At 41.9% G+C, this 15,552-nt stretch overlaps 1 protein-coding gene across 13 annotated transcripts in view; it reads left to right on the forward strand.

Moving 5' to 3' along the window:
- Window positions 1-15,552, forward strand: part of ERC1 (ELKS/RAB6-interacting/CAST family member 1) — a 522,480-nt gene that overhangs the window by 95,889 nt on the left and 411,039 nt on the right. For all 13 annotated transcript variants that reach the window (XR_016213449.1, XR_016213450.1, XR_016213451.1 and 10 more), the window contains exon 3: window positions 2,640-3,056. Coding sequence is in view for 10 of the 13 variants with exons in the window: in XM_089304491.1 (XP_089160617.1) it covers window positions 2,640-3,056 (417 nt within the window). In the remaining 3 variants the exon portion in view is untranslated. The remainder of the gene's footprint in view (window positions 1-2,639; window positions 3,057-15,552) is intronic.

The raw sequence follows: 15,552 nt of genomic DNA on the forward strand, positions 1-15,552 counted from the left end.
GGTTCTTTCCTGCATTAATGTGTCTATTGCTGGCATTTAGATCATTCTGAGAAGTTTGCTTTGATTTAGTATTTGTCTTTTTTATTTTTTTAAAAAGATTTATTTATTTATTTGAAAGAGTTACACAGAGAGAGGAGAGGCAGAGAGAGGGAGAGAGAGAGAGCCTCCATCCGATGGCCCACTCCCCAATTTGCCGCAACGGCCGGAGCTGCGCTGAGCCAGAGCCAGGAGCCTCCTCCAGGTCTCCCATGTGAGTGCAGGGGCCCAAGGACTTGGGCCATCCTCCACTGCTTTCCCAGGCCACAGCAGAGAGCCGGACTGGAAGTGGAGCAGCTGGGACCCAAATTGGCACCCATGTGGGATGCCGGTGCCTCAGGTCTCTGGAGACTCATTAAATTACTTTATCTAGTTTACTCTTCTAAAATGATAGAAATCAGCCCATCTTTTCATAGACATTATTAAATATTCTTAGGTCTGTTCTACAGTTACTCGTTGGGTTCTGAACATTTGAGTATATTGCATGTAAAATAAGTGCTTTTTTTTTTTTTCTTTTTTGCTCTTAATTTAAAATTTGTAACAGGATATAGTGTTGGTGAGTGTGTGTATGTATACAACTATTGGGCTTTACCAGTATATAAATTTATTTTTGGATGAGAACAGTACTAAAATTCTGAAAGATTATTATTCGCTGTTAATTATCTGAAAATATTTCTCAAGCATAGAATATTTTTTTACTATATATTCTTTAGGGAAGAGAGATAACTTTATAGGTATTTGAAATGATTCCACAAAATTTGTTCTGAATTTCATTCAGAAATGTATTGAGCATTTATCATACCAAGTACTATGCTGTGGCTAAGATAAAAAGATGAGAATAAAAAAGTCCTAGAAAGCTTATTGAGGACAAACAGGGTAAAGTGCAGGGCATCTGGTGTGTGCTGCTCTAGGGCTGAGCATGCAGTGCTGTGCAGCAGATAAGACCATCGGACAACTTGAGGAAGGTGGAGGTTTGACTCTGAGACTTAAGTAAGAATTGTTATAAACTCTTTGCCTCTTAGTTTATGTATTCGCATGTTTCAGGAAAAATTAATTTAACATAATAATGGGGTAAAATACTGAAATTTTCTCTACCTTAGTCATCTTGATGACTAGTACATTCATTTTTTTGTGATGCATTGTTTGTGATGGTGATCATTTTCATGTATTCATAGTACACTTTTTCTATAACTAAAAATGTTTTTAGACTACATAGTTGTGTTATGTTAGGAACCAGGATAAATTGCTTCAAAGTGTTCTCTTGTTCCAAGAAGCTAATGATAGTTATCTGTTGGAAGTACTGCTTAAGAGGAGCTTCCTATGTTTATCTAAGATATAGAAAAGGTTATTGTGATTTGTCATTATTTTTGCAGATGTGTGTGTTTAAAATAAAAATCATAGTCTTTGTCACATAATTAAGGTTTTTATTACTGTTGTTCACAATATCATTGACATACAGCTTGGTGTAATAATAGCACAGTCTTGGAGTGCATTTTCTGTAACTATTTTTCCACTTTTCAAATCAAATCAAACTGAGTGTTAACAGTGCAAAGTATGCTAGTAGATGTTGCCGTACAGTTTGGAATGTGGGATGAGCATTTAGCCTAGTGGTTAAGACACTGGTTAAGGTGCCTGCGTCCCATGTCAGAGTCCCTGGATTTAATAATGTCTGACTCCAGGTCCTGACTCATGCACATATGGGAGACTGCAGTGATAGCTCAAGTGATTGGGTTCTTGTCATCCAAGTAGGAGATTGGATTGAGTTTCTGGCTTCCAGCTTTGGTGGTCTAGCCTCATCTGTTGGCAGGCATTTGAGGAGTGAACCAGAGGATGGGAGTGCTTGCTGTGTCTCAAAAAAAGAAAAAAAGAAGTATAGGATGCGGGATTGTTTTGCAAAGTGTAAGGAGCAGAGTTCCCAAATGGAAATTCCTCCAATATACATGTCTTGGAAATCTCACTAAATTCAGTGCCTTGGTTTTTGGCTGATCATTATGAATGTCTGCGAGATAGGCAAGTATGGGGTTTTTTAATGTTTTTTTTTTTTTTTTTTTTTTTTAAAGATTTACTTTATTTATTTGGAAGATTAGTTGGAGAGAGAGAGAGAGAGACTGACCTTCATCCAAATGGCCATAATGGCTGGAGCTGAGCTGATCCACAGTCAGGAGCCAGGAGTTTCTTTCAGGTCTCCCACATGGGTGCAAGGGCCCAAGCACTTGGACCTTCCTCTGGTGCTTTCACAGGCACATTAGCAGGGAGCTAGATTGGAGGTGGAGCAGCTGGGACTCGAACTGTGCCCATATGGGATGCTGGTGCTGCAGGTCGGGACTTTAACCCGCTGTGCCACAGCGTTGGCCCCAAGTATGTTTGTTTTAACTTTTGTATGATGTACTGGCAATAAATGCAAGTTAATATACTGTCATTTTGTAGATTTTCTCAATTTTTTAAAAGAAGCTATGAAACAGACTAAGGTGAATCCTTATTTCCTGAATGTAGGTTTCTGAGAAACCTTGTGGCTATTTTCAGCCTCCTGACCCCAGTGTGCCCTATTACTGCTAAAGAGAGACGAATGCTGATTTAGAATGCTGTTTTTATCTTGGTTCTAGCATATGCAGATGACGATCCAGGCTCTCCAGGATGAACTGCGGATCCAGAGGGACCTGAATCAGTTGTTTCAGCAAGATAGTAGCAGCAGGACAGGTGAGCCCTGTCTGGCCGAGCTGACAGAGGAGAACTTCCAGAGGCTACATGCCGAGCATGAGAGACAGGCCAAAGAGCTGTTCCTTCTTCGGAAGACTCTGGAGGAAATGGAACTGCGTATTGAGACGCAGAAGCAGACCCTCAACGCTCGGGATGAATCCATTAAGAAACTTCTGGAGATGTTGCAGAGCAAAGGACTCTCCGCCAAGGCTACAGAGGAGGACCATGAGAGGACAAGACGGCTGGCCGAGGCGGAGATGCACGTGCACCACCTGGAAGGTCTTTTGGAGCAGAAGGAGAAGGAGAACAATATGTTGAGAGAGGTGAGTGATCACTTTCTTGGTTGGTGTGATTTACTACTACTTTTCCTGACGATCAACGTCTTGGCTTACCTACCTTGTGCGTGTTCTGCTGTGCTAGTGGAAGGGAATTCTGTCTTCTGTATTTAAGCGCTTGATTGCTGCTCTGATTGGTCTCTCTGTGTGGGCAGACACTGTTTGGTATGTACTGTGGCTCCATAACTTTTTGAGTCCCCTGCCTCTGTGCTGGAAGAACAGAGAGTTCTGGTTTGTTACTCAACTCTAAGTTTGTTCATAGAGACAGCAAAACCAGAATCAGAGCAGCTAACTGTTGCCCAATCTTGAAATGTTAATAAGAGAAAGAAGCAGTTACCTGTTTACATTTGCTAATGAAGTCCTTGGCAGCAACGATGGATGTTTGCCTTGTGGTTTCCATGGAAACTGTTGCTTTCCTGGAAGAGATAAGTGATAAAAATTATTTGCTGTCATGGAGGCACAGGTAGAAAGAATCAGAGACACAGTTACTTACTTAGAAAACTGAGACTTTATCTGATCTCTGTGGCTATTGATAGGTTTTCACTTTTCTAGGTTATCTGCATTTAAATAAAGCATATAAGAATAACTCACCTTATATTAAAAAAAGCAACAGCTATAATAACTTTTCCACATATAGTCATAATTCAGACAATTTTCACATTTTGATGGGGGGAAATCTCCAAATTGTGTTAGTATGAGTCTGATTTCTTTTCAAATGAATTGTGAAGCCTATGGTTAAAAGCGAAACATATTTCCAAAGCAGCAAAATAATAATTAAAACAAATTACTTCCAAATTTATAGCTTGTTCTATAATTTCTCCTTTTGAAAAAATCTGAAATTGTATTTACAATGAGTATTTTTATTTTTTAAGATGGACTTCATTTAAAAAATAATTTTATTTTTAAAAATTCAAGGAAATTCATGGCAGTTCATTGTAGTAGAATTAGAAAATAGGTTAGCAAAACTTTTACCCAAGGTATTATTACCTGGTAATAATTGTTACCTTTTATTTTGTGTATATTTCTAGTCACTTTTATTATTTATACATTCTTTCTGTTTCTTTCCCTTAAAAAGATGGAATACTATACACCAGCATCATTCAGTGTAACTTCCTATGATGGTGGGGAAATGTTCTGTATTTGTGTTCACATACGGTGATGACTAGTCACATGTGGCGGTCCAGCAGCTGAAGTGTGAGGAATAGAATTTTAAATTTATTTAAATATTGTTAATTTGCCATCAAATTTAATGAAATTCATATTTGTGTATGTACATATAGCTAGTGGCTGTTATCTTAGTGCAGCGATGTATAATGTAATAACAACTACTTTTCTTGTTTAAAAGTTTTTTTTTTTTTTTTTATTTGACAGATAGAGTTAGACAGTGAGAGAGAGAGACAGAAAGGTCTTCCTTCTGTTGGCTTACCCCCCAAATGACCACTACAGCCAGAGCTATGCCGATCCGAAGCCAGGAGCCAGGTGTTTCCTCCTGGTCTCCCACACGGATGCAGGTGCCCAAGGATTTGGGCCATCCTCCACTGCCCTCCCGGGCCACAGCAGAGAGCTGGACTGGAAGAGGAGCAACCGGGACTAGAACTCAGTGCCCATATGGGATGTTGGTGCTGCAGGCGGAGGATTAGCCAAGTGAGCCACGGCGCTGGCCCTAAAAATTTATCTTGACCAGTCTTTTCTGTCAGTACTTGTAGACTTTGGCAATTTCACATGACTTTATCATATTTCACTTTATTTATTTGAATACCTCTGCTGTTGAAATTTCAGGCCACTATTAGCTTCCATAGTATTATAAAACTGCTGCAGTGTATATCCTTAACTTTTTCTTTAAGGAAATTTGTCCATAGGTATGTGCATTTTTGAAATTTTGAATAAATTCGACCTCCAGAGTGGTTGAATCTCTTTATCTTCCCAGCAATGTGTACTGTATTCTTAGGGTTAATTAGCAACTGTATACATGTTATGCTCTTCAAAGTATCACACCATATTATTTTAGAATATTTTCTAATTACCATGTTACAGGCATATCCTGAATTTCTTTCAGTTTCTTTCTTTCTTTTTTTTTTTTTTTTTTCCTAAGATTTTTTTGTTTATTTGAAAGTCAGAGTTAGAGAGGGAGAGATTGAGGTCTTCCATGCGCTGGTTCACTCCCCAGATGGCCGCAGCTGCCAGGTCTGGGCCAGGCCAGAGCCAGGAACCAGGAGCTTCTTCAGGCCTCCCACATGGGTGGCAGGGGTCCAAACACTTGGGCCATTTTCTGATACTTTTCCCAGGCCTTTAGCTGGAGCTGGATTGTAAGTGGAGCAGCGAGGAAATGAACCAGTGTCCATATGGGATGTTGGTATTGCAGGCAGCAGCTTTACCCAGTATGCCACAATGCCAGCCCACTATATATCTTTTTAAAAAGATTTATTTATTTGAAGGTCAGAGTGAGATGGAGAGGGGGTGAGAGAGGGAGAGAGATGGGGAGGGTGATGGAGAGAGGGAGAAGGAGAGGGTAGGGCAAAAAGAAGAGACAGATATCTTCCATCCATTACTTCATTTCCCAGATGTCTGTAATGGTCAGGGCTGGGCCAGTTCTAACCCAGGAATTGAGAACTCCATCAGGGGCTTCCACATGGGTGGCAGCCATGCAAGTATTTGAGCCATCATCTGCTGCTTCCCAGGAGCATTAGCTGGAAGCTGGATTGGAAGCAGAGTAGCTGGGACTCCATGCCAGGCATTCCTGTGTGGGATGTGGGAGTCCAGGTAGCTGCTGGACTTGCTTTGCCCCTCAGTTTACTTTATTTTTTTTTTTGAAAAAATTTTTTTAATATTTATTTATTTGTTTGAAAGTCAGAGTTATACAGAGAAAGAGGAGAGGCAGAGAGAGAGAAAGGTCTTCTGTCCAATGGTTCACTTCCCAGATGGCCGCAACGGTTGGAGCTGTGCCGATCCAAAGCCAGGGGCCAGGAGCCAGGAGCTTCTTCCAGGTCTCCCATGTGGGTGCAGGGGCCCAACATCTTGGGCCATCTTCCACTGCTTTCTCAGGCCATAGCAGAGAGCTGGATTGGAAGAGGAGCAGCCGGGACTCAAACCAGTGCCCATATGGGATGCCAGCGCTTCAGGCAAGGGCATTAACTCGCTGAACCACAGCGCCAGCCCCGCCTCTCAGTTTGCTTTAAAGACTTCACATTTTAATAAGATAATCCAGAACCAGGCCATAGATCACTGTTAAATTCTCATAATCTCAAAGAGCATGCAACATGAAAACTGTACCAGCATCAAGTTGAACTTTCTTTTTTTAAAAATTTTAAGAAAACATATTTATTTGAAAAGCAGAGTTACAGAGGGAGAGAGAAGATCCATTTTCTATCTGTTGCTGGTTCACTCTCCAGCTCCAATGGCTAGGGCTGGTCCAGGCTGAAGCCAGGAGCCAAGAGCTTCATCTGGTTCTCCCACATGGGTACAGGGGCCCAATCACTTTGTGCCCAATGCACTTCCTAGGTGCATCAGTGGGGAGCTGGGTTGGAAGTAGAGCAGCTAGAACTTGAACTGCCCCCCTTATGGGATGCTAACATCATAGGCAGCAGCTTAACCTGCTGTGCCACATATTGAGCTTTTCAATGAAGCTTATATTATTCTGAATATTTCAGCTTATGCTAGTTCTTTATTAGTTTTTGGGTTTGTAAATATTGAATAGCTAAGGATTATGGAAAGCCAAAGTGTTATTCTGGCTGAATATGATGAGAAATATGTTGAATTTGAAAAAGCAGTAGAGAAAAAACTAAGAATTTAAAACTGATTTTCAAACAACAAGAAATTCTACAAATATTGTCTTACACACACAGTATAGAAAGAAATATAGGCCTTAAAGTCGTACTAACACATAAATTTCAGTTGCCATTAGTAACATAACATCATCTTACAGGAAACAGCCATACAGCTTAAAGTTAAAAGCAAGTGGAAATAATCACTTTAGAAAAAATGTTTAGGAGCCCTTTCTCATTTTTGTTTTTCCTACTCGTCTTCAGAATTTAGTCAAATTCTAATTCTGTGGTGTCTTTGTGTAGTTTTGTATATATTTGTAGATAGACCCAATCATATTATAATATACTTACGTGTATGCTTCTTGATTGTTCATTTAATATGTTAGTCTGCTTTCTGTTATTGTAATAAAATGCCTGAGGCAGGTTAGCTCTGTAGAAAAGAGGTTTATTTAGTTCACAATTCTCGAGGTTCCAGGGCATAGTGTTGGTTTCTTCCTGGCTCTGGTGAAGACCTCATGCCAGATGATGTGCTGGTGGTGGGAGTGCATTATTGCATATAGGAAGAAGGGATTAATCATCTGATAGGAAGCCAGAAAGCAAGACAGAGGTGACCTAAGGACCCCTCGCTTCTTGAACGTCCTACTACTTCACCACCTCACACTGAGGATCTAGCCTGTAGCACATAACCCGTTGGGGAACAGACTACACCCATACTATAGCATAGTCAAAGTGTCTTTGAGGAGGTGCCCTTTAACTGGAAATCTGAAGAGAGAGGAGCAGTTAGGTTTTCAAGCATTTCGTTAAAATCATCTCCTGGAGTAACAGTTTCAAAGGCTTGATAGGAAGGAATTTTGAGGGGACAGGAAGAAGACTAGAGTGCAAGAGCATATTGTGAAAAAGAAAGACTTGGTGAAATAAGTTAGAGAGGTAACCACAGCTAGATTTCATTCTACTCATCAAATATTTATTGGGCGCCAACCGTGTCCAAAGAACTAAGCAAATAGCAATGAGAAAAAGCAAAATCAAAGCCTTGTAGGAGACAAAGAACCTGACTTCCTGATCCTTGAAGATAATGTTACAGTTCTATTCACAGTGCGAGAGAAAACCAGGTCAGTGTTTCATCAAGGGTGTGATACCATGATTGTGTCAAGTGCAAATGGGGGAGAGAGAAAGTCAAGAGTGAACAAGGAAGTTTAGTAAGGAACTTAACTTTTCTAATCTAGCGTTAGTGAGTGGTGACTTGAAGTGACTGTTGATGTGGCTGATATTAAGTGACATTATATCACCAGTATGTCAAGAAAGGAATTATGAGTAGGTAAGACTAGTATAGTCTTGGAATTTATTATTTGATTATTGCCCATCTTTTAAAGAAATCCATATTTCATCAATTCTAAGACTCACAGTTTTCCCCTTTTTAATAATATGAAGTTGAATTATATCTTACACTTGATGGCATATTATAATCTGTAAAACAGCAGTCTGGGTGTTTGCTTGTATATTCCCTAATGCAGTCCTGTTCATTTTGTCATTAACTTCCATTGAAATACATTGTTAGTATTTCTCATGTTAACTTTAGTTGTCAGTATGTCTTTAGAAATATTCTGTCAGTCACCATTAACCAAAGTTATCAGATTTAGAAAAAGTTTTGAAAACACTTTGTAACTTTAAAATCTGTGTTAAAGGGGCTGGCATTGTGGTGCAGCGTGTTAGGCTGCTGCCTTCAATGCCAGCATCCCATATCAGAGTGCCTAGAGGAGTCCCAGCTGCTCTGCCTCCAATCCAGCTTCCTTCTTAATGCACCTAGGAAAGCAGTGGATGAGGACTCAAGTAATTGGGCCCCTGCCACCCATGTGGGAAAACCTACATGGAATCTCTGGCTCTTGACTTCTGCCTACCTCAGACCTGGCTGTGGGACCATCTGGGGAGGGAACCAGCAGATGAAGATCTCTTTCCTTCTGTCTTGGTTCTCTGCCTTTCAAGTAAATAAAATAGATCTTGGGCCGGCGCTGCGGCTCACTAGGCTAATCCTCCGCCTTGCGGCGCTAGCACACCGGGTTCTAGTCCCGGCCGGGGCGCTGGATTCTGTCCCGGTTGCCCCTCTTCCAGGCCAGCTCTCTGCTGTGGCCAGGGAGTGTGTGGAGGATGGCCCAAGTGCTTGGGCCCTGCACCCCATGGGAGACCAGGATAAGTACCTGGCTCCTGCCATCGGATCAGCGCGGTGCGCCGGCTGTGGCGGCCATTGGAGGGTGAACCAACAACAAAGGAAGACCTTTCTCTCTGTCTCTCTTTCTCACTGTCCACTCTGCCTGTCAAAAAATTTTAAAAAAGTAAAAAAAAATAGATCTTAAGAAGAAAAAAAATCTTCATTTAAATAAATTGAAAATAAAAAAGCCATCTTGCAATCAGTTTCACATTAAAAAAAAAATTGATAAAACTTTGTTTCCTGATTTATTTGGAAGAATTTCTCCCCATTTATTTCCAGGACATAAAGCAGTGGTGAGTCCAGCATTAGATACTAACATGAAAGGACATTGGTGGCCGGTGCTGCGGCTCACTAGGCTAATCCTCCGCCTGCGGCGCTGGCACACCCGGGTTCTAGTCCCGATTGGGGTGTCGGTTCTGTCCCGGCTGCCCCCCTTCCAGTCCAGCTCTCTGCTGTGGCCCAGGAGTGCAGTGGAGGATGGCCCAAGTGCTTGGGCCCTGCAACCATATGGGAGACCAGGAGGAAGCACCTGGCTCCAGGCTTCGGATCAGTGCAGTGTGCTGGCCGTAGCGGCCATTTGTGGGGTGAACTAATGGAAGGAAGACTTTTCTTTCTGTCTCTCTCACTAACTATTCCTGTCCAAAAAAAAAAAAAAAGGGCATTGGTTTCTGTGACATCTGTGATTAGTTTCTTAGTTCGTTTATAAACATGCTTCTACAGATAGCAGGTAATCCTTTCCTCCAAGGAGGAAAACTAAAATTTTCCGAAGTATCGTATTTTCTGTTTGTGTTGAAACTACATTGTGAGACTATTAGATTTCGTATGGTTTTGCTGTAGCGGTTTTCCTTTGGTTGATGGAGGAGTGAGGACATCTGTTGGACAAATGCCGAATTACAGGCAAGCCTTGGGTAGTGCTTAGTAGTGTTTGAGGTGTTGTTGTTGGTGTTTTTTTTTTTTTTTTGGACAGGCAGAGTTAGAGAGAGAGAGAGAGAGAGAAAGTAAGTTCTTCCTTCTGTTGGTTCACCCCCCAAACGGCCACTATGGCTGGCGCACTGCGCCGATCTGGAGCCAGGAGCCAGGTGCTTCCTCCTGGTCTCCCATGCAGGTGCAGGACCCAAGCACTTGGGCCATCCTCCACTGCCTTCCTGGACCACAGCAGACAGCTGGATTGGAGGAGGAGCAACCAGGACAGAATTTGGTGCTCCAACCGGGACTAGAACCCAGGGTGCCGGCGCTGTAGGCGGAGGTTTAGCCAAGTGAGCTGCGGTGCCTGCCAGTAGTCTTTGAGTTTTAATAAGCTTTGCAGGTGATTCCATTATATACCAAAGCTTGAGTCCTTTGGTTCAAACTTTGGTTCTCATTCTGTTAGTAAAGGTTGTGTAAGCTGTCCATAAAAGTTTTAGATCTTTAATACATCTGTGTACCAAGCTTTGTCTAAAGGCCAGCTACAACATTTCAAACCTGTATGTGCTACTTAAAAAAAATGTAAGTTGTTGTTTTTGTGATAATGAAAAATAATTGTTTTAAAACATTATTTGATTCTGTTGCTAGTTTTTGTTCTTTTTAATATTTCAGTCACCAAACCTTGTTAGTATAACAGCTGTCATGTAAGGATGTGCAGGGGTTAAAAGTGCTAATATTGAATAAATTCTAGGCCAGGGATTCTGAATCTAAGCAGAACACCTGAGGAATGTCTCTCAGTATTATGGCAATTGGAAGGTACGAACTGAGGAGATTTGGAAAAGGAAGATAAGGGGATGCACAAAGAGAGAAAAATAGTTAAAATAGATAGTGAATAGGAGGAATTAAAAAAGGGAAAGATGTTCCCAGTTAGTTTATATTTTGCAATGATTTCTGAAAATGAGAACAGTTGCATACCATGCAACCACATGTTTATGTGGTTCTTCCTCCACTTTCCATTGTGCCATTTGTCCTTAAAGTCCATTTTCACAAGAAGATGCCTTTTCTCAGCTTAGTGCTATTACTGGAGATGGTGAAGGGTTAAAGTACGCTGTTGTTTGACTTGGGCTGAGTTAAGATACTGAAAAATCTTTGAGGGTTCTTTCTATTTATCTTCCCCCTTTTTATGTGTGTCTCCTGTGTGCTGTGAGTACAGTTAACCTAGAACTTGTTTGGGAGGTTGAATCTGTGAAGAATGTTTGCAGACAGCTGGGTTCTTCTGTCCTTGAGTCAAGGATGCTGAAGCCTGAAAAAGAAAAGAACTGCTCAAGAAAAGCAGAAACTTGAAATTTTGTTTTGATTTAAAAAAATAAAGATTTACTTATTGTTTTGAAACACAGAGTTAGAGAGAGAGAGATTGAGAGAGAGCAAGAGAGCATCAGCCAGGGCTGAGCCAGATGCCAGAAACTACATCTGAGTCACTTAGGTGGGTGGCAGGGGCCAGCACTTGGGCCATCTTCCACAGCTTTTCCAGGTGCGATAGCAGGGATCTGAATTGGAAGTATAGCGGCTGGGATTTGAACTGGTGCTCATATGGGTGCTGACATTGCAGGTGGCTCCTTAACCCACTGTACCACCATGTTGATCCCCATGAGTTGTATTTTTAACTCTAAACATTGCTCTTTAGTAAATTAATGAAAGAATATTAACACCTTTTCTATTGCCAATCATGATTGATCATTTAACAAGATCTGGATAATCCTGCTTGTAATTTTTTTTTTGTATGTGAAATTTTTCAGGCCAATAGGCATGATGTAAAATGAGCAGATAGCATATTCTCCTCCTTAGACTTGTTTGAACAGTCATTCATTTCTGTTTGCAAAGTCACCTCTCTATTAATAGTGCATGAGTCAATGACTTGATGTACTCATTGGGAAAGGAGAGTTTATCAGCTTACTGACTATAAGATATGTTCATAATGAGTTTTAAAGTACTAGCCTCTGATTGGAAATTTGTTAGGAGTAATGGGCTTTTAAATGATGGGTTTTGAAATGTCATAATAAGAATGCTTCATACCTAAAAATGTTTTAAATTGCATTCTTGTTCTTTATTGTAGATAGAGGAGGATTTTTTTTATTCAAATGAATTTCTGTTTTTATATTTTACTTGTATGCTTGCTAGGGTTTTTTTTTTTGTTTTTAAAGATTTTATTTATTTATTTGACAGAGTTACAGATAGTGAGAGGGAGAGACAGAGAGAAAGGTCTTCCTTCCATTTATTCACTTTCTAAATGGCCGCAATGGCCGGAACTGCTCTGATCTGAAGCCAGGAGCCACGTACTTCTTCCCAGGGGCCCAAGAACTTGGGCTATCCTCTACTGCTCTCCCAGGCCATAGCAGAGAGCTGGATTGAAAGTGGAACAACCGGCCTCTTCCAGTCCAGCTCTCTGCTGTGGCCCGGGAAGGCAGTGGGGGATGGCCCAAGTGCTTAGGCCCTGCACCTGCATGGGAGACAAGGAAGAAGCACCTGGCTCCTGGCTTTGGCTGTGGTGGCCATTTGGGGGTGGGGGGGTGAACCAATGTAAGGAAGACCTTTCTGTCTCTCTCTCTCACTAACTCTGCCTGTCAAAAGAAAGTGGAGCAACTGGGACTAGAACCTATATGGGATGCCGGTGCTGCAGGCAGAGGATTAACCTACTGCACCATGGTGCCCACCCCACTTGATTGGGTTTAAAAAGAATATTTTAACAATTTCACCATAAGTAAAACAATTTCACCATTTTGATATCCCCTGTTTGGAACTAGAAAAGGGGGAAGAAAAGTCAGATAAAATTTTGAAAAATTTGAATCGTGAAGTATTTCCAAAAAATCAATTTTTAAAAACAAATTCCTTTATTTATTTATTTGAAAGACAGATTGATGGCTGGTGCCACGGTTCAATAGGCGAATCCTCCGCCTGCAGCACCAGCACACTGGGTTCTAGTCCCGGTTGGGGCGCCGGATTCTGTCCCAGTTGCCCCTCTTCCAAGCCAGCTCTCTGCTGTGGCCTGGGAGTGCAGTGGAAGATGGCCCAAGTGCTTGGGCCCTGCACCCACATGGGAGACCAGGAGAAGCTCCTGGCTCCTGGCTTAGGATCAGCGCGGTGTGCCGTCCGCAGCAGCCATTGGGGGGTGAACCAATGGCAAAGGAAGACCTTTCTGTCTCTCTCTCTCTCACTGTCCACTCTGCCTGTCAAAAAAAAAAAGAAAGAAAGAAAGAAAGAAAGAAATGAAAGACAGATTGAGAGAGAGAGAGAGAGAGAGAGAGAAAGCAAGTAACCTCTTTCATCTACTGGTTCATTTTCCAAAAGCCCGCAACAGCTGGGGCTGGGTCAGGCAGAAGCCTGGGGCTTCATCTGGGTCTCACATGCACTCAGTCCATCTTCCACTGCTTTCCCAGGCACATGAGCAGGAAGCTGGATCAGAAGTGGAGCAGTGGGGTCTCAAACTGGTGCCCATATGGGATGCCAGTGTTGCAGACAGTAGCTTAATCAACTGTGCCAAAAATACCAATATATTTTGGTTTCAGCAGCAGAATTATTGAAGGAAAAAACATTTTTGTCAACCCTCAAGTTCCTACAGATTTAACAAAACAGAACAGGAGCCTGGAACTTAATCTGGGTCTCCCAGGTGGGTGGCAGTGTGCTGTTCCTCAAGTTGCATATTAGCAGGAAGCTGAAATGGGAACCGTGCTATGGGTTAAACCTAGGCACTCAGATGTGGATGTCCCAAGTGAGTTCTTATCCTGTGCTCCAGATGTCTATCCTCAATTTTAATGTCCCCCGGCTAAAGAAACCTTTTATTTAAGGAATACAAACTTAATGCATTTCATAAGTACAGCTTTAGAAATAGTGATTCTTCCCACTATACCCACACTTCCATCCCTTTTTAAAAAATATTTATTTATTTTTTTTTATTTGAGAGGCAGAGTTACCAACAGAAGGAGAGACAGAGAGGTCTTCCATCTGCTGGTTCACTCCCCAAATGGCCACAATGGCGGGAGCTGGGCTGATCCAAAGCCAGAATCTAGAAGCCAGAAGCCAGGAGCCAGGAGTTTCTTCTGAGTCTCCCACGTGGGTACAGAGGTCCAAGCGCTTGGGCCGCCTTCCTCTGGTTTCCCAGGCCATCAGCAGGGAGCTGGATTTGAAGTGGAGCACCCAGGACTCGAACCAGTGCCCATATGGGATGCCGGCGCTGCCAAGAAGAGGTTTAACCTACTGTGCCATTAGCACTGGCCCCTAATTTTAATGTTTTCAAGTGAATATTCAAGTATCAAATATGAAATGTTGTGAAGTACAAGTTAAATAATTTTAATAATAGATGGTAATTCTATCATCTTTGTGATTTCTGTATTACTCCAATTGAATGACTTATCTCCTGGTCATATTGTCTTGATCTGCATGTCTTGTCTTATAAAAGTTATTTTACTTTTAGGGCTCTTTTAGATAGCCTTCCCTCTATGGCTAAATTATGGCTTTATTCTAAGGCTTGACCTTTTTGGAGTCCCTACTAAATGCCTCCCGTGTTACCCAAAGGGTATGATTACAATTACAGGCCAAAATGGCTGCAGTCGTTTCAAGATGAGTCCTTCCTACAGGCATTATTCTGCTCTGCAAATTACTACTACATTTATAGGAACCTTACCCACTGATATGTCCTTTTTTTTTTATTAATTTAATTTGAGAGGCAAAGAGAGAGGGAGAGAGAAATACAGAGAGCCAACTCCTATTAGCATTTCACTCCTCACATGCCTGCAATGGCCAGGGCTGGGTGGGGTCTGAAGCTAGGAGCTGGGAATACGATCCAGGTTTCCTGTGTAGGTGGCAGGAATCCATTTACTTGCGCTGTCTATTGCTGCCAGCCAGAGTCCTTGTTGGCAGAAAGATGGAGTAAGGAACCCGAGTTGGAAGTTGAACATATATACTGTGATGTGGGACTCATACCACTTATTTAGGCCAAATGCCTGTCCTGGGCTCACGCATAAGAGTTCTGCAAGACTGCTGTTCCCTGGGTACCTGCTCACTAGACAGCAAGTTTAGGCTATTGCTTGTTTGTTTCTGTTCTCCCAAGGACTGCAGTATTGTTTGTTGTCTGATTTCTGAAAAACCTTGTTTCATACATTCTAATTTTATAATAATTTATAGCAGGAGGGCTAGTCTTGTATCTGTTACCGTATTATGACCATATCTTGCTTATCTCATGGAGTGAGAAGTATAATGGGAAATTCATTAAAGGATTTATTTATTAATTTTAAGATTTATTAATTTATTTGAAAGAGTTACAGGGAGAGGTAGAGACAAAGAGAGAGAGAGCTCTTCTATCCACTAGTTCACTCCCCAGATGGCTGCAATGGGCGGAGCTGTGCTGATCTGAAGCCAGGAGCCAGGAGCTTCCTCCGGGTCTCCCACTTGGGTACAGGGGGTCTACTGCTATTCCAGGCCATACCAGTGAGCTGGATCGGAAGAGGAGCAGCCGGGACTAGAACCGGTGCCTATATGGGATGCCCGCGCAGGATTAACCTGCACCACAGCGCCGGCCCCTCATTAAAGGTTTTAAAACAGAATGCCATGATTTGTCACTTAC

This window comes from Oryctolagus cuniculus, chromosome 9 (assembly GCF_051225735.1).
Source record: "Oryctolagus cuniculus isolate XC-2025 breed Fujian yellow rabbit chromosome 9, ASM5122573v1, whole genome shotgun sequence".
Taxonomy (NCBI): Eukaryota; Metazoa; Chordata; class Mammalia; order Lagomorpha; family Leporidae; genus Oryctolagus; species Oryctolagus cuniculus.